We start from the raw sequence: 23,180 nt of genomic DNA, 5'->3' as shown, positions 1-23,180 counted from the left end.
TGCCGCTGTGCGAGGAGCATAAAGTGATTCGATGGCAGTTGCATCAGCATGGTGTTCCCGCCGCTGGCGTAGTCGATCTCCGGTGTGGCCGGTTTGAGGTCTTCCTCGGCCAAAAGAGCGGCCAGTACGTACAGTTACTTGATCCTCAGCAGTGGGGCCCGCTTCTCCTGCTCCCGCTCGGCCGCTTGAGGAAGCAGACGAGCCGCATCCAAGTGGCGTCCGGCATTCCGCTGCATCTGAAGCCGCTGCGCTGCATGCTTAGCTATCAGCGCCTGTATTTGCGGTAGCTGAAATCTCTGCGCCAGCTCCACGGCCTCACCCCACTGTCGGGGATTGACGCAGGTGGAAATGGCGGCTTTCTGATTCCTGAACGCAGGTGGGCCTACCACATTTAAATTATTTAACGTGTAACCCAGCCCTACACTATCAATAACAACAACATCGACAGCGCCGCACAACGAAATTCTTTAGCTAGCATTGCACTTCAATTATTTGGCTCAAATGGAGCCTGTTTCGTATATGCGCTGGTTGGGCAACTTCTATTTACTTTATTCGCGAACGCACACAGCCACACGCCTGCGCAGATTACCGATTTATTTAATTAATTTAGAGCCGACGCGAAACGCGAAACGACATTTTTACTTTTCATCGCCAGACTGACCGAATTCCACAAACTTTAAAAATACCAATACTGCGTCTTAAGATGAAAAGGGATTTCAAAAAATACTAAAACTGCGTCTTTAGATGGAAAGGGATTTTGATCTACACAGAAGCCGGTCACACTTAAATAAACTACAAATCACTGCAGTGTGACAAGCGTTTTTTGATTGCCCGCCAATTTCAAATACATTTGTAACGACTATAACAATGTTTTGTTTACATTTTAAGATCAAGTTTGTTTAAGCAATTAATGCTTTAGTTATATGAGAAGAAAGATGTCTTAATTTCAGATTTCCACCGTCATGGACACAATTAAACTGTGGCACAGCGGACAGGTGCGATGCCTCGATATCTCTGTGGGAGCGGCACAGTGGTGGCACGTAGTGCAGATCCATATATTATTCGTGGGCTGAGTTATTGGTTTTCCTGAGGAAATGCAAGCTGGAAATCGGGCTCCACACTCTGGGCAGGCGGGCGAGCTAAAAATTGGAGTATATTTTAGTTAAGAGGAGTATTTAACCACCAAGCTCCATCACTTACCTGTCTGGAACTGGCACTCCGCAGGAATAGCACTCCACCCGCTCTCCAATTGTATCCTCCGGCTCGTACTTGGCGAATATGCCTGCCGCCAGCTCCTCGTACCGCTGCAGAGTGGTCTCTGGCAGGTGAGAAAGTTGCTCAAGCCTCATGAAAGCTTTGGAGCAAGTGCCAAAGGCCCGATCCGCACAACTGGCCAGAGCCAACAGGCTGTATATGTGCTCCGGTGGGAGGACGTCCTCGTAGTCCCGCAGCCTGACCGCTGTGATCACCGCACTGTGAATTATTCCAAAACGCAGTTGCCGCTGGGCGAGGAGCATAAAGTGGTAGGCCTCGGAGCAGTGCCACAACCGTTCGATGGCAGCTGCATCCTCCAGAGCAATGGAATCCAGCAGGGTGTTTCGGCCGCTGGCGTAGTCAATCTCCGGTGTGGCCACGGCTTTGAGGTGTTCCTCGGCTAGAAGAGCGGCCAGAACGTACAGTTTCTTGATCCTCAGCAGTGGGGCCCGCTTCTCCTGCTCCCGCTCGGCCATTTGAGAGAGCAGACGAGCCGCATCCAAGTGGCGTCCGGCATTCCGCTGCATCTCGATGGCTTCTTTGAGTCGTCCTTCCAAAAGCAGCTGCGCTGCATGTTTAGCTATCAGCGTCTGTACTTGCGGCAGCTGAAATCTCTGCGCCAGCTCCACGGCCTCACCCCACTGTCTGAGATTGACGCAAGTGGAAACGGCGGCTTTCTGATCCCCGAAACGCAGATGGGCCTGTACTGCCTCCGAGCACATGCCTACGGAGGCCAGCATCTCAGCCAGCTTTGGCAGCAGCGGACTCTTTTCCGGCAGCCGCTCCACACACTTCTCCAGCTCGTCAAACTGCTCTAGATGATAGAGAGACTCCATGTAGCCCTCCAGGTAGTGGGATTTCTCGTAGTACTCTCTGGCACTCTCCCAAGAACGCAAATTGGCGAAGTGGTGTCCAATCTCCCGCCAAGCGGTCTCCATCTGCTGGTCGGATACACCGGAACCACCCATTCGGTAGAGCTGGACGACGCGAAACCAATCGCATAGGGTCATGCGTAGCTCGATGGCTAGATCCCGACGGTCTGCATCCAGATAGAGCTTCTCAGCCTCCTCGAACTCCCCGTAAAAGGCAGAGATCTCCGCCCGCTGCAGCTCCTGAGAATGGATAGTACGCAGCCTCTTCACCAACTTGATTCCCGGATAGTGGGCACACCGAACGAAGGCGTTCTCCGCTGTCTCCAACTCCAGTTTCTTCAGAGCCGACTCAGCCAGCAAGCGCCAGAGCCTCGGGTGGGGATTGTCCTCAATAAACTGCTTGGCATCCTCCAAACCAACATGCTCCAGAAGATCATCTGTATCCCTCAGGGACTTCACCCTCAGCTGTATAAGATGCGAGGAGTTTTGCAGTTCACCCACACTGATAATGTCGTCAAGCAGTACACTGGTGATCTCCAGATCCTCAAAAGTGCAGATATAGCCGGAACAGGAGACGGGCTCCTCGGGATCATTGCCCCGAAAGATGTACATACGCGTCTTCTCCATGAGAGCTAAGAGAAGCGGATTATCCTTGGCCCAGCTGACAGCCCAGACATCCTTGCGCTCCACGCGACTGAAGTTTAGTTGAGTCTCCCGGTTGTCATCCAGGTCGAGCAGGGTCATCACGCCCATATGGTCGATAATGGCAGCGCGTCTGTTGATGTAGAAATTATACATTTAAGAAGAGAGGAACCCTATTCCCTATTCACACTCACGTGGAATTGCAGTTTATGGCCATCTTGTAGACCTTGGAGTTCATCAGATGACGGTTCCTCAGCGCCACATTGGCGATGCTATACTCGTTGATAGCTCCCGACTCTCTGGCCACTAGCAGCAGCTTCTCGGAGAGAGCCAAAGCGCAAATGGGATCGCTGATTCCGCGCTGCGTGGAGTGACCATCACCACTGCTGCTGTTCAGCATCAGATCCTTGGCCATCTCTACGCCTGTGGGAGTGTCATCAATGTGGAAGCGCTTTTCCTTGCGCGTCTTCACATTGTGCAGACTAGAGGCACTCTGAGGGACAAAGATTCTATAAGTTTAAAGGTGATTTATGCCTTAAAGTACATACCTTGGGCGTGTGGTAATGCCAGATGAGGATCTCCTCCTGGGAAGCTATGGCCACATAGCTGGAGTTGATGCCCACAAAGCAGGGTCTAATATCCGTGTACTTGGCTGAGATATGAAACTATAATCAGAGCTGCAATAAAACGGGTTTAATACTCACAATCCACAGTGGTTCCAATGGAGTTGCAGAGCAGTAACTGATAAACCCTGTCATCTGCCGGATTACTGCGATTCTCCAAGGTACTCAGGGCAATCTCCTTGATGTTGCTGCTCACACACTCCACGCCCAGGACGCAGTGCTCACTGCTGGAGGCCAAGCATAGAGTGGGCTCTACCTCCTTGAGGAAACTCTGATTGGAGACTGTGTTCCAAAAGGTGATCACGCACATGGGTGAGTCCCGGGAGGCACTGCCGCTATTCAGGAACACTACGGTCTTCTCAAAATAGCACCAAATGTAATCCGGACGGATGTTGGCAAAGTAGATGAAGGAGTCCACGGCCATGGCGATGCGTAGGGACTTGCCCTCCCAGCTGAGAGAAGTGATGTCGCTGCCTGGGACCTTCAGGGTACGCATTATCTTGCCCAGCGGCGAGTAGAAACACACCTGATTGGAGTCACGCTGCGATGGAGGTGTCACAGTGTCTATTGTGGTGCCACAAATAGCCAGCACAGTGCCGTCATGGTTCCACTTGGCATCCACGTTGCGCATTCCAGTATCGAAGATGGCAGGAGCTTCAAGGAAGAAGAACAATGGGTAACTGATGTAGGTAACTTGCTACATTTCATACTTACCATCATCATTCTCATTCCTCATGATCTGCACCCTTCCGTTCTCATAGCAGATGGCCAGAACGGGTCGCTTGCGGCTCTGGGAGACCCTGCCGCTGAACCAGCAGATGCTGGCTATCCGATGTCCCCTGGAGGAGGAGCCAGTGATACTCACGCACTGGATATGCAGCTTCATCTGCGGGAGAATTAATTAAAATTATTTGGAAGGCACAAGGAAGAGAATCCAAACCGCAAAGTTTCCCTGGTTATCGTACAGATGACACTCCCCATTGGCCAGGGCGAACAGGATGAGCCGGTTATCCGGACTCCACTGCACACCAGTAAGATGTGTCCCCTTAAGCTCCTTGCCAAAGATCCGGTTGCCATCCACAGAGCCCACTATGATGGCTCCATCCTCGTAAACGATGCAGATCCGTGAACCATCCGAGGTCCAGCTCATGCTGGCCACTGTGGATTTTTTCCTGTCATTGGTCATCTCCTCATACCAGGATCCCTTGTACAGCATCCACACCATAATCACGCCGTCCGTGTCCGAGGAGGTCAGCTTCTGCTGGGTATCGTTCCAGGTGACCACCTTCACTGACTCCTTGTGGCCATCCAGGGTTTGGTTCATGGATAGATTGGAGACGGCAGCCAGGCCACCTTTACTCTGCCCATTGGAGGCGGCTGGAAATTAATGAAGATAATAAGTCTCAGGTGTACCGGGGCTTGTGATTTATTATGTCAATTAAATAATTAATAAGATAATGAAAATATTACCTATTCGCTTGTCATTTACTGATTTCATGGTTATATATAGGGTTAAGATAGAGTTTATGCCCAAAACAGTAGCTCTTAGAATTAAGAGAACGTACTTCTCTAAAGCTTACTTATACCTTTACTTACCCTGATCCAATTTCAAGACTTTAAGCAATCCATCGGTACCGGCCACAGCGATGTAGCCCTCTTCCTTGTTCCAGGCAATGCAGTTAAGCTTGACATTGTTGGGTATCGCTATCTGTAGATACAGAAATCTCCTTTGATGTAGACTAGTTTAAGGTGCAAGGGAACACACTCACCTTTTTGCTGAGGTAAACAAACATCTTTGAACCGCAAATTTAACTTGATTTTCTGTTCCCTTGAGTTTTCTGCATTTGCTGTGGCAACAAAGCTAATTGGTCTCCATGGTAATACGATTTATTATGGCCACGCACTGCCCAGCTGGCCAAGCGGGTTCTGCCTGCATTTTCAGAAGCCAGTTTTCCGATTTAATTGGTGGTAAATATTAGAGAGCGACCTGTTGCCACCCTTGGCTATCGAAGCACCTGTTTTGTCATCGATCGGGCGGATCTTTTGAAATTTCGATAACGATATATTTATTTTAAGACTTCAGTTTACTCTTTAATTATAATTAAGTTCTTAAGGTAATCTAGTTCAAACAAAAGAACTTCCTTTATCCGTAAAATCACATAAAGTTTCCAAAACGTTTAGCTCTCAACCCTTTTAAATTAAAAACCTCAATTACTGTCAAACGGAACCCGATAAGAAGCTTGCCTAATCAACTTTCTAACATGGCATTGTATAAAGAAATCAGTTAAGCACAAAGTAAGGTCTGCGTTAAATATATTAACGTTCAAAGCATGACACATAATCGATTAGGCCAAAGTCAAGATTAAATTGTTTACATTAAATAGGAAAGTCAAATAGGCTTATCAGCAAGGTAACACTAAAGGTAATAAAAATAAGTACTACAAATCGATATTTAGTCTCTAGGAAAAATTCATTTTACAAAAATGTATAAAATAGTACTTTTTCGAAATAAATTCGAAAATAAATTCAGTAAAAATCACAGGACTCAGGAACAGCGATACCCTCAGGCTAATCGAATCCCCCTTTTCAGCAACTCGTGGACCAATTTGGTGGCTAGAAACATATAGACGAGCAGGATGACCACCGATTCCAGGCCGGAGCGATCCTCTGGCTTCAGGAATATGTTTACTCCACCGGTCAAGAGATTGGCTACCAAAAAGAAAGTCAATCCATTTTGGTTCAGGGCCTGACTGATGGTGAAGGGTACGATGGGCTTAGTCCTTCCTTTAGCTTCCGTTTCATCGGTCAGCAGACCCCTTTCCTGCTCATCCACCTCTGACTCATTGGGAACCCAAGGCATCACGCTGTTGATCACAAAATCAATGGCTCCAAAACTGGCCAACAAGGTACTGGCACCAATGGCCATCATCCACATTACATAGCCGAAGTTACAGGTCACCCTCGAGATCCCTATGCCGTAGGCACTCAGTCCAAACAAATTCCAAAGGATCAGGGCGATGAAAAATAGTCTCCTGAGCTTCTTTACCATCTCTGAGTAACTTAATTGGCTGATGGCCACCATCCAACGATTCACATAAATGGATAGAAGGTATAGTGCCACGAAACCTGGCAATGAGACGAGACCCTCACGATTCGCGTTGAATAAATTCGAGCGGGACACTTCGTCGTCCATCACATAGTCGGAGATGCCCAAGACACTGAGACCGAACTGGTGAAGCAGCAAGAGACCTGGAAAGAGGGTTTAAGAGTCGCTTTACTTGGAAAATATATATAGGTAAAAGAAACACTAAGACACCAAAGATTCACTCACCAAATCCCAGCGGCAGCAGATGCAGATCCCTTCGAGCCAAAATGCTGACCAACGCACCCAACAGCTTGGTGAAGCCCAGCGTGAAAAAGGCATTCAAGTGCTGGCCATATTCGTGCTCATCCTGACCATATCCCACCACCAGGATGGCCACCGTACGTGCCAGTCCCAGCAGGATCAAGGGCAGGGCGGAATATACCACGCTTCTCTGCAAATCAGAGAAATGTCTTGTTCTCCGCGAGACACTCCCCATGGTGAAGACAAAGAGTCCGATCCCAACGTCCATGAGCTTGGCTCCGAACTGCCGGCTCTTCCGGTAGGGCCTGTAGAAGCTCTCAAAGTCAACGGCCAAAATGCAAATGGCGGTGAGCAGGTGCGTGACGGAACGGAGCACAGACAGGGCAATGGGACGATTGCCCAGATCGAACTTCTGGCGGCTACGAGCTCGCTCCATGAAGTTGCTGTTTAACAGGAACCAGAGTGTCACCAGCAACATCAGTACTCCCACATAGTAACTATAGTCCACGGCCACCGTTACCAAGAGAATGCAGGGTAGGATGATCAGAGCAAACTCCACGCCATAGCAGCGATTGGGTGAGCTATACAGTCCCAATTTGTGGGTCACCAGTCGCGCCATAAAAATGCACCAAAAGGTGGCCATGATCAGCAGCATGGTCTCCCAGCTCTGGAACACCGTCTCCGTCCAGGACCACTCGTACACCGGAACATGCTCCGCGATCACCTCCTCCAGCGTCCGATTGATCCGAAATGGATATGGAATAAAAGAAGTATTGGGATTCGGGCCCGGAACCAGGTCCGCTGCCGCTCGACTGCCCATGACGACTACGGGGATACTCGATTGGACTACCAAAGGCGCTGATAACTAGCACTTAATCTGGCCGCTGATAGTCGCCGCTTATCGAAGTGCGATAGATAGGCATGGCCCCATAGTCAAAATGGGCCAAAATGGGTCGAAATGGGGTGCCGGCTTCAGTGTAACAAAACCAAACTCGGAACACAAAATTTGTTAAACTTCAAACATTAGAACAGATAGCAAATGAAGTATTTCGCAAGCATGTCGAACCAGAACATCCGCGCAAAGCCAAGTGCTGATAGGAAATCAGCAGAGAAACTTGAACTTCAAATTTAAATATTTGTAGTTTTCTTTTCTTTCGGTGCACTTATGCCGCTCCCAAAGCCTTATCTATGCTTTTGCTGAATATATTTCTTATATTTGATATATCCCCATAAAGTCGAACTGCTACCGTCCGATACGGAGCTAACGAGCAAACTAAAATATACATTAGCATGGCGATTGGCTTAGACCTTTAACAGGAAACTAAAACTAGAATTCAAGATACAGTATAATTTCTTCATAATGTTTCCTTAATAAAAACCCTTTCATCATCGTTTGCTCGGTACTGGGACTATGTATACAGAAAGCATGAATCATTTGATAAGAAAGATTGCTTGGACGAGAGTATGCTAATGTTGCCTAAGAATATTTAAAATTCTACATCATTTTAATTTGATAATCTATTTTATCCAATAGTACTATACTTTCAAATGGCTTTTTTGCATTCAGAAGAAAACTCAATTAACAAATTCATACTTAAATTAACCGCTCAAAGGTCATATATCGATAGCACAATATCGATTTCTCTAAAGCCGCCAGTCTGGCCACCCCTGGCGGTTGCCATTTTTTAGTGATTTTGTTGACTTTGTGAACAGAAAAAAGAGGCTCGTCCGCTACCGGGAATTTGATAAAACCACAAAAACCACAATAAAATGTTGCTAAGTCCGTTAATAAAAAGTGCCGACATGCTGTCGTTTATCTAGTGGCATAAAACCGCAACCAGCTGAACTTATATTTAAGTGCGGCCGGTGCAAATGTGGGTGAGTTTCTGGTCGTAAGTTCGCACGTGCTTTCTCCGGCCAAATATTACTCAATAAGTGTTTACAAATAAATGAGTGAATTTCCCATTGTTTGATGATTCACGACTTATTCATTAAAGCGTGCAGTTAGTGGAAGTGATTAAGTTTTGCAGTCTGGGTGTCAAATTACGTTGCTTTGTTGTGATTTACCTCTGTCCCCCTGTTGTGAAGTCATGGGGCGTGTTGACCAATCGGAATGCAGCTTTCGAGGGGCTTGTCCTCGACGCCGACGCTCTGCTGGCGTCGCTGTCGGCTAGCAGTGACGTCAGTGCAACAGTCGCCGCCGTCTAGGTTTGAATATATTGATTATTTTTTGTTTTTGCTACTAAAACGAACACGTGAGCTTACGGTACTTCCCTCTCGCTCTACCGCCCACTCAATCCCTCTAGTTGTTCTCTTTAGACGATCGGTATACATTTTCCACATCCATAAATAAATAAATATATACAAAAAAGCATTTAAACGCGAACGCTTGAAGCTGCATGATCGCAATACGGAAGCAAACTGCAGTTTATTTTGCAAATATTGTGGCATTTTACGTAACTAATTGCCAGCAAGTGCTAAATAAAATTATAAATATCAACAGCGCAGAGCAAAAATAATAATAGGTGTGTCACTGAATGTAAGCTTTGTGATGTTGCTTTGGTGATGTTAATATTAATAATTATATTTTTTCATGAAAGATCCGACTGTGAACCGATATAGGGGGTCTTTATGGTAAAAGAAACTAGACTGTATACTCTTTTTGATAATAATAACCAGGCATCAAGATAATTAATTAATTAATTTTGATACAGAAAGCTTTCCTATGTTTGTTTCTATTTGGTTAATAAATCTGCATACTCAAAACAAAATTTAAAAACATTTAAAATTTTGCTGATTTTAAAAAATGAATTAAAACATTTTTTTTTAAGGGGTTACACCTTATAAAATTTTGAAAAAAATGTAAAAATTTATATTTTTCTTTAAATGTGGCTAGATCGATTTGCCTGTTGATGCTGATCAAGAATATATACACTTTATGAGGTCGGAAATGACTTCTTCAATATGTTTTGTGCTTCAGACTGAAATTATAATACTTTGCATTAACAATTTATTCTCTCTGGAAAAACTCTTTGGTTCATCTATCAACATGCCCCTTTCCCAGAAATGTCATCATTATTATTGATGCATATGTGCGATTAGTCAACTGAAAAGTTGGCTAATCTGTTGACCTTTAACCTGGCGTAATGGAATATTTCATTACATGCTAAGCACTATCTCCTCAACCCTATTTGCGTTGCAACCGTCGATTAACTAATCAAAAACATCAGCAGCACTCCCAGCTATAAAAAATGCAATCAAGAAAACAAGAAGCGATAACCAAATATCTGAGCAATCATTTTGAGTGAGAAACTCAGTCATACGATATGGCTTGGCGATAAGACTTCTATAAATACAGCCAACCCATGGGGCGTATGCGTAATTATGCCTGCATGCATGTATAATAAGTTTACTGAACCTTTGAACCCCTGATGTAATCAATTATTGCATTACTCTTTATCGGATTACACAAAGCAAAGCAATAAGTGCCTATTTCACCAGTATCCATTATTCCCCTTTAAGCACAATTCTGATATTGTGACTGAAATTACAAGCAAATACAAAAAAAACGATATTTTACGATGACTTAAATGGGTTTTACTGACACACACCAAAATGCAAAATGTATATGCAGGGTTCTGTGTGAGTAAACAAAAGTTTGCACATCAAGGAAATACAATTCATTATCAAGCAAGTCTAAAGTTGAGTGGACTTCAAAATACCCTGTAGTTGGTGGAAAAATATACAGAAATTATGTTGTATTTTTTTAAGTACAAAAGAAAACCATCTTTTAAGATCAAGTATAAATTCTTTTCTATTAAATATTATAGATATTTTCATTATTTTTCCTTTTCTAAAGAAGACTTTACCCATGACAAGATTAAAATTAATCATTCTATTGATTAGGGTTACATTCCTAAACACCATTTGATTTTAAGAACAATAAAGACTCAAATAGAGTCAATGGAGAGTCACTTATACCCAGATCCAACCACTAGGGTACTCAGATACTTAAGGCCATCAACTCGGGCCAAATCGCTTTCGTTTGTGGGCCAATACACAGACCGTCGTGCATATATTTGCACATATATTTTCACACTGACAGTTCGGTTTAATGAAGTCGCTTAAGTTGCTCGAAATGATTTCATTAACTTGGTCACTTCCTCAGTCTCCTAGTCGTAGTGTTTACATAACGAGCACACACTCCCCCTTTTCGGTTAATAGGATGCAAATATTTAAATACTATTTAGCTTTGGATTTTACTTTATTTCGTTTTTCTTCTCTTAAAGATGTCACACAAATAACTTTTTTTTTTATGTGCTATGCCTGCCCCCCAATGGAATATTTTTAATATTATTCCGACTAATTATAGCGGGGCGCCTATAAGTAAAAAAACTGAATGGACGCCCACACACGCTTTCCTCTATACGAATTGTCTTTTGGAAATTTGTGAAGAATTTATGTGTGACCTGGGATATATTTCTGTGGAATAATTTTCGCTCTTGAAATGAGACATTATTGCGTGTACATAATTGTGAGTTAAATGTGTATACTGCAGCTCCCATAAAGATTCCAAAACAATCCCTAATTGCATTCCGTTGTGGGGCTTAACTAACGTTATAACAACCTTATTGGAATCCCTGTTAGGCACAGTGGTTTGAGCTCTGATATAATTAAAACGGCTTTTTTTAGCTTAGAGAGTAATAGAATATATAAAAGACCACTGTGCTTGGCTATATCCGTCTGAGGCAAATGCAAATGCGTGTTTTTAAATGCCAAGGCTGGCGGCGTCTGTCGCAACCAGTTGGCAGTTTATTGCACCGAAGTGCTTCGTCTAGGGGAGCACTACCTGCTCCTCCTTCCCCTCCTTCATGAGTCCACCACCCACTCGACCCCCTAATCCCAGACATCGACGCTCTTGCCGGCTTGTCTTATCAGCGGGGCAATGTCGGGACTGCTGCCGGTTTTATTGGGTCTGGTCGATGGGTATGGGTATGGGTAGTTGTCGTCGGTAGTAGATTCGTAGTCCCGATCCGCTTTGATTCCAATACATGGCCCCGAGCCGAAAGCTCTTTTTTCTATGTGCGAGGGTATTTTCACTGCGCTGCCGCGCCTTCGAGTTGATAGCGCCGTTGGATTTTCGATTTTTGACTTTCAGATACATTTTGGCGCTCGCCGCGGACGGTTGTGTTTTTATTTCAACGTGCTCTCTAATTCTCTGTCTATCGGTCGATCTCTCTTCCTCTCTGTTTCTCAATAAACTTTTCTCCGGCACTCTCTATTTCTCGCTCTCTGTTACATTTAAAAATATTTAAACAAGTGTTATCAGTAGCCGCCACCAACAACAATTGAATTTGAAAAAAAGTGAGGATATATCCGAAACTATGTTAAGCAATAAACTCATCAAATCATCTCATTTATTACAATGAATATGTTGTAATCGCAGTTATCGTAAAGTGTTCAATAGCTATTGTGTTATTTTTACGGTTTTATTGGAGTGTTTGCCGCTAGTGTGTAGGCAAATATTGGGCGATCAGTCCACTAAAGAAGTGCTTTCCATATCTAATCAACGATTCTTGGTAACATAACCGTTTATGGGACGTGTATTGATAGGTTCTTATCACGAAACAGTGCTTAACGAAAGCACACAGCCATAAAGCATGAACAGCACATCATATACCTACGATTTCCTAGGTGACTTTCAAAAGTGTCCCAAGCGGAAAGGCGGGAAGCTGTGGAAAGTTTTTGAATGTAAATTCCAATCAGTTCACCGGTGGAATACCAACATTAATGTGGCTTTTCTGAGTGTGTGTGTGTTTGTGTGTCTTTAGTGTCGTCTGGCGACAAATCAAATCAAATTACTCTGTGCACTCAATCATTAGGGTCTTATCTCCGTGTCCAGCACTTGACCTTGTCGCAGGGTCCGTAATCACAACGGTTTACCATAATTTATGTATTGGAATTTGCTTGGCTCCATTCAGAGCATTCGGAGCACCCGGTCCGGCCGATAAGTTGTTGGTGTCAACAAGTGTTTCTGCCTCGGTGTGTGAGTGGGAAGAGGGCTCGACCACCGCTGGAAGTGGAATCAAGCCCCCCAACAAGCCGGCTGGGTACAAAGTCAAACAATTGCCAAACAAGTGTTGGAGTACACACTCTCTTTTATATACGTTCGTCCATGTCAGATGGTATCGTCGCCTGGCAGTTCCACAATGAAAGGCAAACATAGGAATTGGACGCTAAAAACACACAAGAGAGGTGTGGGTATATATGGCAGATCCGGAGCAATGGTTGCCTTTTAACTTTATCTTCGACCGCTATCGTAGAATAATTTTATGGCTCTTGTATTGAAATATTGGTTAGACGTCAACGGAAGTACCTTAAATATTGATTTTAGTTTCATAAATTCCTTTTTTAAAGTCACTATATAACTGATTGGAGGAAGACATTATTATAGCCTTTAAGAATGATTATTAGGGAATCCAAGTTCTTCAGAAAGTGAGCTTTATAAGTAACGAATCACCCCTCAAACTCTAATAATTATGCAATATGACTGACTTACCCGTCTTATCGGCTTTCTTATCTCTCAGGCAGCATGACCGAGGGCAAGAATTTACCCCACTCCAGTGCGGATGTCCCATTCCGTAGCAAGGAACTGCGAAAGCAGTCTTTGATCCAGCACACCGGCCTGGTTGGCGTTATTGACGAAGGCACCAAGACCATCGGCTTTTCGATCTACACCACGCCAGACTTTAAGGAGATTGCAGCGCACCGCGTTGAGCTGAGTGTGATCACGCCGCAAGATGGTTGGTACGAGCAGGATCCGCTGGAGATGATGGCCTCGATCAACAAATGTGCCGAGGAGGCCATCAAGCAGCTGCCCGAGCAGGGCTTCTCCGCCAGCGACATAGCCACCGTGGGCATTACCAATCAGCGTGAGACAACAATCGTTTGGGACGCCGTCACTGGCAAACCACTGTACAATGCCCTTTTGTGGAAGGACATCCGCACCAGCACCACTGTGGAGCAGATTGTGGCCAAGGTGCAGGATCCGAATCACTTTCGCAGCAGCACTGGTCTGCCCATCTCCACGTACTTCTCAGCCTTGAAGATCCGCTGGCTGAGGGACAATGTGCCTGAGGTTCGGCAAGCCATACGGGAAAGGCGCTGCAAAGCGGGCACTGTGGACAGCTGGATCGTATGGAATCTTACTAATGGTGAGTTCTGTCAGGTTTCATAGAGGACTTTATAAGTCAATCTCTTTCCTTACAGGTGCTCTCCACATCACCGACGTCACGAACGCCTCGCGCACACTCCTCATGAACTTGGAAACCCAAAGCTGGGATCCCGTGCTGCTCAAGACTTTCGGCATCAAGGAGGACATGTTGCCCAGCATTCACAGCTGCTCGGAGGTGTTTGGCAAGATCACGTCAGAAAGAAGTCCGCTGCGTGGAATGACCCTAAGTGGAATTATGGGCAACCAGCAGGCCTCGCTACTGGGCCAAATGTGCGTGAAGCCCGGTCAGACAAAGAACACATACCGCTCCGGCTGCTTTTTGCTGTGCAATACGGGAGACAAGCCCGTCTTCTCGCGCCACGGACTCCTAACCACAGTTGCATATAAGCTGGGACCTCATGCTCCCACGATATATGCCATCGAGGGAGCTGTTTCGGTGGCCGGACATGCACTTTCTTGGCTGCAGACGAAGGTTCGAATCCTGCCCGATTCGCGGGACGCCGAGAAATATGCTGAGATGGTACCCACGTCCGGTGATGTGTATTTCGTGCCAGCCTTCACAGGATTATATGCTCCGTACTGGAAGCAGAATGCCCGCGGCATCATCATTGGTCTGACGCAGTTCACGCGGAAGAATCACATTGTGAGGGCCGCTTTGGAGAGTATCTGCTTCCAGACGCGCGACATTCTGGAGTGCATGCACCAGGAGTGTGGATACGAGATCAACAAACTTCATGCCGATGGCAAGCTAACCACAAACAACTTGCTAATGCAGCTCCAGGCTGACACCATTGGACTACCCGTGTTCCGATCCCAACTAATGGACTCTACAGCCTTCGGAGCTGCCATGTGTGCTGCCCAGGCGGAAGGGGTGAATCTGTGCCAGTTCGAGCCTGAGAAGCGGTACTACGAGAACGTGCACTACGACACCTTCCTGGCCACCACGACTGATGTGGAGCGCAAGGAGCGCTACGGCAAGTGGAAGCGGGCAGTGGAGCGCAGTCTGGGCTGGGTCATTAAGCAGAAGAAGACGCGGGAGCACACGGAAGAGAACTACCGCATGCTGTCCTCGCTGCCGGCGAGCATTTTCCTCATCAGCAGCTTCGCCATGCTGGTGCATTCCCTGTCTGCGGCTGGACAGTAGATAATGCCCTGACCCTTGCATCGATTCTTTCGGTTGTGATAGTAATTATTTTCCCGGATTTCGTTTGGATCTGACACACACAGACACACACACTGTACATTGTTCTCATGGAGGACATTCGGTGGTTGAATGCGCTTTAAACCCTTGTAAATAGTTGCTTACGAAAAGCTTGGCCTGGACGAGAGTTCATCCGGCCAAGCTCCAAACTATATTTAGTATCTCCTATGGCCTGACTATCTTATCCTGTTCTTCTGTTCCAAATTTCCTGTACGTCTTAGCAGTAGTTTCAATGACGAACTGGCCCTATCAGCCGGAATCTGGAATTGTATATAGCCAAAGTGCAAAACGACATTTCTAATTTAAGTAGGTTCCATACTCTGTATTTGTATGTATGTATATTTTTTAGTGATTACGCCCCTTAAACAATAAACAGAACTAATACAAATCGAAGGCAAAGCGTCTTATAAAGCGATATACCGGGAATTTTAGTATAATATTTGCACAATCACAGATTAAAACCTTACTGGGTTGCAGCAATAGTAGGCAATGGAGGAACGTTAGTACTTGACGAAAATGGAATAATCTTGACTAGTAAATCCTTGCTTACGAGCTTACGAGTCCAGGGTAAACCTGGTTATCACTTATATATACTTTTTCGGCCATTAGTATCGCTCTGTTCAATCTCTCACTCGAGGTGGGGTATGTTTTAATATCAGGTTGTTATATTATCAGACAGCGGAAATGTCAGTATCAGTTAAATATGGCCCAAGTAATCGATTGATTAATAGTTGGTGGGTGTGTTGGTACCTTTTTATTTTTGGCAAAGGTGGTATTCAAACAATTTTTTTGCTTAAAGGTGTGTCCGCGACTAGGACGCGATAGATCAGATTACTTAAAATAGATTGCGACCCCCACGGACTAATTAAAAACTCTTTATGAGCTGCCGGAAAGTTCTAGGACAAATTGATAGGAATGATTTATGATTTAGAAGCTATAAATACGACATAACTAAGCTTAAAATATTCGAACTCTTTGAATTTATGTTTTTATATGACAAATTTTTAGACAAATCCTAGTTTAAAATAGGCATAACTAAGCCAAAAAAGCATTCATTTTAGTTTGGAAAATTCCTATGTAACTTATTATGAGGTTAATAAATCTGCATACTAAATTTAAAATTTTTGCCAATTTTTTTCCTTCAAAACATGGCTAGATCGACTCTGCAGTTGATGCCGATCAAGAATTATATATACTTTATGGGGTATTTCAAAAGCCGTGAGGTTTTTAAAACAATATTATAAAAAGCTTTGGGAATTTATAGGAGTTTCTATGAATTACCCTAAAGGAAAATAATTTTAAATATTGCTCGGGTGAAAACAAGTCCTAAAACTCATCTCTATAGATCACCACCACAGGTGAATGAAATACCTGCGACGGCCACCCGCTGAGCGGTACACAAATTCGATTGGGAAACTTCAGGGGGTAGGACAGTAAGAAAGGGTTACCAAGGGTTCAATCAACCGTATTGACATGCCACCACATACTCATACCATTCAGCCATATTGAGGCCTCACTGTTCGAATGGACTTCCTTTCAGCTGGGATCTCATTTAAATTGGATCCACCGATTACCCCAAGACACACACATACACACACACTCAAACACCGGAGGAGTGCTCACTCATAAAAATTGGTACTCACACACACAGGCTGTATATTCCGCCATGCAGGTTGTCGCTCTTGTTGTCGATCCAGGTAGCCAAGGCAGGTAACGAAAACAAACGCTCACCTTTGGGCAACAACAAAGAAATTGATTTTCCCTGTTCGGGCTGAATAGTTCTTTTTTTCTGAATCAGTGCAGGGAGAGAAACAACTAGAACCGGAATTCGTTTGAAGTTGAAACGCGCGCAACACACATCACGCACACATACCAAAGAATGTGTGGAGTTGTAGCTGCTCATTTTCTGAAACTAAGTTTATGGCGATGCAATTCGTGAGGTTTTGAGTACGTGAATTGGAAATGATCTTCGGTTAATGATCTAAAGAACTATAACTAGAAATAGGTTACTCTATTGCACTAGTTTATATTTATCTTTTTAACCAGTATTTTTTGATTTAGATAAGACAGTATCACACACTCTATAGTTCATTTTCTCATGAGCACTTCACAAACTCTACACCGCATAAACCCAATATACGAGTGGGTGTGCGTTGCAGGTTGCTCTGCTCTCCAAGCTCGAACTTCCCGAGGTTCGATGCCGACTCCGGAGTTCGCATCGATCCGCAGAGCCGCAGTGGTTCTGGTTGCCCAGTTGTGTTTGAGTTGCGATCGCGGTTTGTTGCTCTTCGATCTCCTCTATCTTCGAGTGCGCGGCGGTGTCTTTTATTTTCGGTGTGTGCTTGTTTATGTTAATCCGATATATTTATATATTCACGAATCAGCCGAATTGCAGAATTAGCAATAAATTTGGCAAATTTATCGGGTTTAAGAAGCGTGAGACCCGAGAGAAATGAGTGTGCAGCACAAGTGAAGAAGTGATCATCGCGGGAAGTGGCAGTTAAAGGGTCAAACCGGTTTTTCGGACAGCAGCCATGGAGCTGCCTCCAGCAGCAGCAACAACAACAAATTCCTCGGCATCCTTGCAACGTGTCGCCTCCGAGTCGAGTCTCGGCGAGGATCCAGGAGCTCGTAGCCACGATCAGGCGATGGGGCCTACTCCTGGTCAACTGGGTGGGCATCACTACCACTACATACAGTATCCAGCTCACTTCCAGCCGCTGCATCACCAGGAGCAACTCCAGCAGCAGCAGTTACAGCCTCAGCTTCCCTGCCAATGTCCCTGCTCCTGCGGCCGGGCGCCTCCTCCACCGTCCAACCAGAACCAGAATGCCTCAATGGCGGTTGCCGTGCTGGTGCATCAGCAGACACCCAGTCAACAGGAGCTGCCGGCGAGAAGCTCTCCCCTTAAGGCCCAGTCCGCCCAATCCCTGCTCAATCACTCCTACCAGGCGCTGCACGACGATCAGCACCATCAGGAACAACTCCAGCTGCAACTGGACACGTCTGCTGGAGCCGGAAGTTGCGACTGCGATCTGGAATGCACATGCCCGGCCAGTGGGGGCAACTCTTCGCTGGCCCAGCATAAGAGAAGCCTCCTGGCGGACGCCATGCTCGGCGCCGACGAGATTACGGTCAGTGAGTCCGACAACAACAGCACCATGATCAAGAAAAAAAAGCCGCGATCTGGCGGAGGTGCAGGACAGCTTCCGCCGAAGACACAGCCCACGGGTGATAGTTGCAACGATATATACCATGATACGGAGCTGGATGGCGTAGGTCCAGTGCCGCCCACTTCTGGCGCGGGAATTAAATCCCAGATCCTGGACGACAATCGACCACCGCTGCCGCCACGTCCTCCGCCCAGGCCAAGGAGCAATGCAAATGGTTCTATAGGTGAGTCGGGGCAATGGGTAAAGGGAAGGTATTACTTGTTGTAATCTTAAGAATATATACAAAGCTATAACCTTGAGTAACAGTTTGCCAAGTCTGTCATACATATTTATGACTAAAAGCTCAACAATGTATGTTTCGGCACATGTTCTTAGGAAATTATAGGTGGAAGATGCACTTCTCAGGAATTTATATCTTTTCTGTATTGATTTTGCAATATTTATAAAGAAGTTGCAGGGAATGACCCAAACATCTTCCCTGAAAACTCTGCCCCATTTGGTCGTAGTTCCCCCCTGAATTTTCTCCGCTGCTTCGTCAGTGCTGTCACTTGGGCTCCTCCAGTCGATGAATCACAGTTTTGCCATGGTCACAGATTTTGGTTTCCAGTGATTTGTCACCCGCTGGGGACGCAGCTTCCGCTTGACAGTTACTTCCTCATCGGCATATCCTGCGCCTGCGCAGGAGGAGGCTCTCTCTCGCTCTCTGGAGTCCTGGAGCTGGTGCAAAATATTTGCTTGGGGGGTTGGCGCTGAGCTAGTGTCAGTCAGGACTTTTAGTTGACACCGTTCGTGTAATTGCAACGCACACTCCGGCGCCACCTCCCAGCTTTTGTCGCTCTGTCTCCAGCCTCCAGCATCCAGCATCCGGCACCCCACTCCAGCCACCAAGACCGCGCAGCTGCCAGCAGTAGTAGCAGCAGCAGCAGCAAAGGCATCCCTACCCAACCCAACACAAACCCATTCCATTAAGCATCTCCAGCCCCGCATCTCTGCCAGCTTCCACGGCTGTGTAGATATTTTTCTGTTTCGCTGCGGAGTGAAAAAAGAGGAAAATAAAAAGTGAAAAACGAGGAGAACGTGTTCCGGAATTCAGCAGCCACTTGCCAAGCTCCTTACCAGGATGTGTACTTAGATGATTGAGGAGCCTGTTATTGGCCACTTTTAACTGCCTTGCGGAGGAGTCATAAAGCCACTGTGTATCCCGTCACCATGCACGGCTATCCGGTGATGCAGTTCGTGCAGTACAGCATGCCTCCGCCCTGCTCCTGGGTGCCAGCTCCGCCGCCTTCCTCCGGGAATGTGGATGGCCACCATCGCGGCTCTGGTTGGGATTGGATTCCTCTCTTTTAGTTCTCCAATCTAATGGGTTTTTTTCATTTATCTATTTACAGCCCATCGCCATGGAGCTGGGATCAAGAAGTATGTGGTGTGGTGCCTCATCTGCGGCGGATTCAGCTGCCTACTGGGAGTGCTCTTTTTGGGCGTCTATTTCCTGCTCCACTCCTACACCATCACGGTGGGTAACTTCGAGACGGTTCCTACCTTTGTGCCCGCCACCCTGCTCATTCTCACTGGGATCTGCATCATGAGCCTGGCGCGGCGTCGGAATCGCTATAGTTACTTGGTAAGTCTTTTCTTGAAAACTTTTACTGGCACTCCTATAATGTCTCCTTGAATCCCTTTCAGATCAAGCTATCTGGAGCCTGCGGATTGGTTTCCGCTCTGACCTGCGCTTTGGTCACTGTGACCACCACTGTGCTCCACATGAGTCGTCTGCAGGCCTTGAGGGAGTGCGAATATGCCCAAAAGACCCGCACATGTACGTGCTACTCGGATCTCATCGAGTCCCAGGTGGATCGTGTGGATAAGGGTGAGTTAGCAGCTCCAACTCCATGCCATCTTGGCTAACTCCTCTCCCTCCTCATTGCTTTCTAGAAGGCGTGCGCTTGGTATTCGATTCTCTTTCGGATTGTGGCGTGGTCCATGGATCCCTGTACTCCTGCCTGAGGGCCATCTTTGGCCTGTCCGTTGCCGGAGTCCTCATCGCCGTCTTCAGCTGCATGCTGGTGTACCAGCTGCTCAGCCACGAGCGGAAGAAGATGTACTGGGAGCAGCTGGAGCTGCGCTGTCGCTCCCTATATGCCAGTCAGGCACCTCCTCCCTCTATGGGTCCGGGCCGAATGCTGAATTGCCGATGTTGCGAGCAGTGTCACGCCCACAGGCAGCTGACCCTGCCGCTGCAGGCCACCGCCTATCCATGGGATGAAGCAACAGTGGCGGCGGCAGCAGCGGCTGCAGCTGGAGGAGGAGGCGGAGGAGAGCAGCGCTTCTGGACCGCTCAGCCACCGGGAAACTTCTACTCGCCAAATCCCGGCGGTGATGATGCAGTGGGAGGCTGCCGGGGCGGCGAAAGAGGAGCTGGAGGAACAGGCGGCGGACGGAGCAGCAGTGGCTGGAGCTGGCCTAGGATGCCTTGGCAACGCACCACTCCTGATGCAGGACGACGCTTTCGGCAGGCGGCCGCCAGTCCAGACTCGCAGTATGGCTTCAGTTCGTCAGCAGCGGCGGCCCAGGGTGATGGCAACCAAATGCTGATCGACGAGCCAGTTGTGGCAGCCGCCTATAGTGGAATGCCGCCGCCCAATGCCCTGCCCTATGGAGTATGGGGTCCTCCGCCGCCGTACAGTGATCCCAACAGCCCGGCCAGGCGGGGATACTACCAGTATTTACAGCCCACGGCGTGTCTGGTTGGTCAACCCGGCACTGCCTCGGTCACAATAACCCAGGAGCAGGTTCATCCCAACATGCAACACTCGCACATTGTACATCCGCATCCGCAGCAACAGCAGCAGATGCAGCAGCAACTGCAACAACTGCAGCGTCTTCAGGGGCAGTCGGCGACGTTGGAGCGGATGGACGGGCTGAGCAGCGTGGGCAATGTCAGCACTTTGGTGGCCGCCACTCGCTCCTCCGCCTACAAGTCCAAGGGAGAGTACGAGAACACCCCATCGGACAGTGACGGTGGCAATCCTCGAGAGCGTGAGCGCTGCTCCAACACGCTCCCCACACGGAAGCTAAAGAAACGCCTGGAGGCGGGCACCGGAGCCAAGAGCATTGGGCCGCAGAGCAATCCAGGCCATCAGCGACCCAATGTCCAGCAGCTGTTTGCCAAGCAGGAGCAGCAGCAGCAGGTAGTGCAGGCCAGTCCTCAGCAGGCGCAGCCCCAGTCCACTGGAGTGGAGAACAATGGTTACCAGGACTCCAATGGAGCCATAGCCAAAGATCAGGCGGTGGGAGCGGACCCCGCCGAGTCGGAGGTGTACTTCGCCGACGTGAGCAGCTGCTGCAACATGTCCGTGAAGAACGACAGCTACTACGACAATGCCCAGCGCCATCAGGGGCACCACCAGGGCCACCATCATCATCACCAGCACCAGCACAGCAACTGCAGCCACAGCAGCGGGCAGAGCAACGCCAACGAGGACTACCTCGCGCAGCGATTCGGTCGGGGTAGGGAGCACTCTGTCCGGAGCCGATTGCCCATTCCGCAGACGAGACGAGAGGATGACTATGAGAGCTCCAACCTGAACATGCCCACGCTGAAGGAGCAACAGCAGCAGGCGCAGCAGCTGCAGAAGGAGATCTCACGCCAGAGCATGTGCTCCGTGGAGTCGGAGGCCAAGACGGAGTTCACCGACCTATCACCCTCAACGCCCTGTGGCGGCAACCTTCCTCTGCCACCGCCAGCGAACTTTGCCAGCGATCCGCCCACGACGACGGGTCAGCAGTCGCCCAGCTTCGTGGCCTCGTTTCCATACTCCTCGGAATCGCAATGCCTGGAGGCGCATCGCCGCTCCACAAAGAACATCCATGAGCTGCTGATAGGCGGCGGAGGAACCTCCGCGACTGGCGGCGGTAACGACTCGCACTACGAGGTAATCAACGACCGGGGCAATCCCTACCAGCTGCAGCGCTCGCAGCAGGCCAAGCACAAGGCCAAGTCCAAGACGCGTTCCCGTGAGCAGCTGGACATCTATGGAAGTGGAGCGGAGCGATCTGACTGGTCATCGGACGGGGGTCGGATGTGAGGCCCCGACGACCAGGAAGTGTTTGTCTAGCAGCGGTTTCACCTTCATCATATTCTGTAACGATGTGGATCTGTTGGGGTTCATTAGTGATGGGAAGGATACTGTGGTTCTATTCAGGAAGTGTATAGAGTTCTAAATCTAACCGTTTTTAAGATATCAAAATTCGTTCAAAAGTCAGACAAGTTCCAGATCAGTTAAATCTGGACTCTTCCCATCATAGACCGACCTCCAGACCCTCATGTTGTTCAGTATCGTCGCATTTGTAATGTTTGCCATCCAAGAAAGGAACTCTAATTCTACGTATTATCCCCTAGCCCTATATCCTACATACACTATCCCGTCGACAGAGGTCCTCGGGGCCCCGAACACCTTGCTTTAACTATATTTTACGCGATGTCCTTTTCATAGTTTACATAGAACCTATATATACATATATATTAATTAACACATATGGTAGCATTGAATTGAATGTTGACAACTTGTAGCAATGATAATCTATGGATATTATATACAAATTATGTTATATTTACCTGCGTATTTACATAGTTGCGTATACACACACCCATATACACATAAAGAATATATGACTAGTTAGTTAAATGTTAGAGCGCCAGTTAAATTTATTAAAGAAATACACCAAGTATAACCAAAACATTTTAAACAAAACTAACTTCATAACGACTTTTTACTGGGACGTTACATTTGAAAACGATAAATATCGAAATCGATGGTGCCCGAATAGCTAGC

The 23,180-nt window shown here is 47.1% G+C and overlaps 4 protein-coding genes across 11 annotated transcripts; 2 read left to right on the top strand and 2 right to left on the bottom strand.

The window, feature by feature from the left end:
* Positions 1 to 870: 870 nt before the first annotated feature.
* Oseg4 (intraflagellar transport protein Oseg4) lies at positions 871 to 5,582 on the bottom strand. Its single transcript, XM_020944326.2, has 9 exons — positions 5,161 to 5,582; positions 4,988 to 5,099; positions 4,332 to 4,768; positions 4,106 to 4,277; positions 3,473 to 4,045; positions 3,317 to 3,420; positions 2,963 to 3,261; positions 1,201 to 2,901; positions 871 to 1,139 (listed from the first exon to the last, which is right to left on the bottom strand). The coding sequence occupies exons 1-9, from the start codon at positions 5,182 to 5,184 to the stop codon at positions 947 to 949; spliced, it is 3,615 nt and encodes a 1,204-aa protein (XP_020799985.2). The 5' UTR covers positions 5,185 to 5,582; the 3' UTR covers positions 871 to 946.
* Positions 5,433 to 8,456, bottom strand: PIG-Wb (Phosphatidylinositol glycan anchor biosynthesis class W b). The gene is made up of 2 exons (XM_020944376.2): positions 6,723 to 8,456; positions 5,433 to 6,640 (listed from the first exon to the last, which is right to left on the bottom strand). Exons 1-2 carry the CDS (start codon positions 7,555 to 7,557, stop codon positions 5,955 to 5,957), a joined length of 1,521 nt encoding a protein of 506 aa, XP_020800035.2. The 5' UTR covers positions 7,558 to 8,456; the 3' UTR covers positions 5,433 to 5,954.
* Gk2 (Glycerol kinase 2) lies at positions 8,418 to 15,565 on the top strand. Of its 5 annotated transcripts, none has more exons than XM_020944374.2 (3): positions 8,418 to 8,615; positions 13,325 to 13,951; positions 14,007 to 15,565. In XM_020944374.2, exons 2-3 carry the CDS (start codon positions 13,330 to 13,332, stop codon positions 15,113 to 15,115), a joined length of 1,731 nt encoding a protein of 576 aa, XP_020800033.1. In that variant the 5' UTR covers positions 8,418 to 8,615; positions 13,325 to 13,329; the 3' UTR covers positions 15,116 to 15,565. The 5 variants fall into 5 exon arrangements, with proteins under 5 accessions (XP_020800033.1, XP_086685053.1, XP_086685122.1 ...); XM_086828927.1 differs by lacking the exon at positions 8,418 to 8,615 and adding an exon at positions 9,111 to 9,276; XM_086828996.1 differs by lacking the exon at positions 8,418 to 8,615 and adding an exon at positions 9,246 to 9,266 and having other exon boundaries at positions 13,329 to 13,951.
* A 1,865-nt stretch (positions 15,566 to 17,430) lies between these two features.
* LOC110177568 (uncharacterized) lies at positions 17,431 to 23,103 on the top strand. 4 transcript variants are annotated; one of them, XM_020944341.2, is made up of 4 exons: positions 17,431 to 18,568; positions 19,737 to 19,969; positions 20,032 to 20,215; positions 20,284 to 23,103. In XM_020944341.2, the coding sequence occupies exons 1-4, from the start codon at positions 17,707 to 17,709 to the stop codon at positions 22,431 to 22,433; spliced, it is 3,429 nt and encodes a 1,142-aa protein (XP_020800000.2). In that variant the 5' UTR covers positions 17,431 to 17,706; the 3' UTR covers positions 22,434 to 23,103. The 4 variants fall into 4 exon arrangements, with proteins under 4 accessions (XP_020800000.2, XP_020799999.2, XP_020800003.2 ...); XM_020944340.2 differs by having other exon boundaries at positions 20,281 to 23,103; XM_020944344.2 differs by lacking the exon at positions 17,431 to 18,568 and adding an exon at positions 18,951 to 19,669.
* Positions 23,104 to 23,180: the final 77 nt, after the last annotated feature.

This window comes from Drosophila serrata, unplaced genomic scaffold (genome assembly GCF_035046125.1).
Source record: "Drosophila serrata isolate PLE 108 unplaced genomic scaffold, ASM3504612v1 contig_2, whole genome shotgun sequence".
NCBI lineage: Eukaryota > Metazoa > Arthropoda > Insecta > Diptera > Drosophilidae > Drosophila > Drosophila serrata.
Note: the sequence above shows the minus strand (reverse complement) of the source record. Positions and strands in the feature narration are given on the sequence as shown.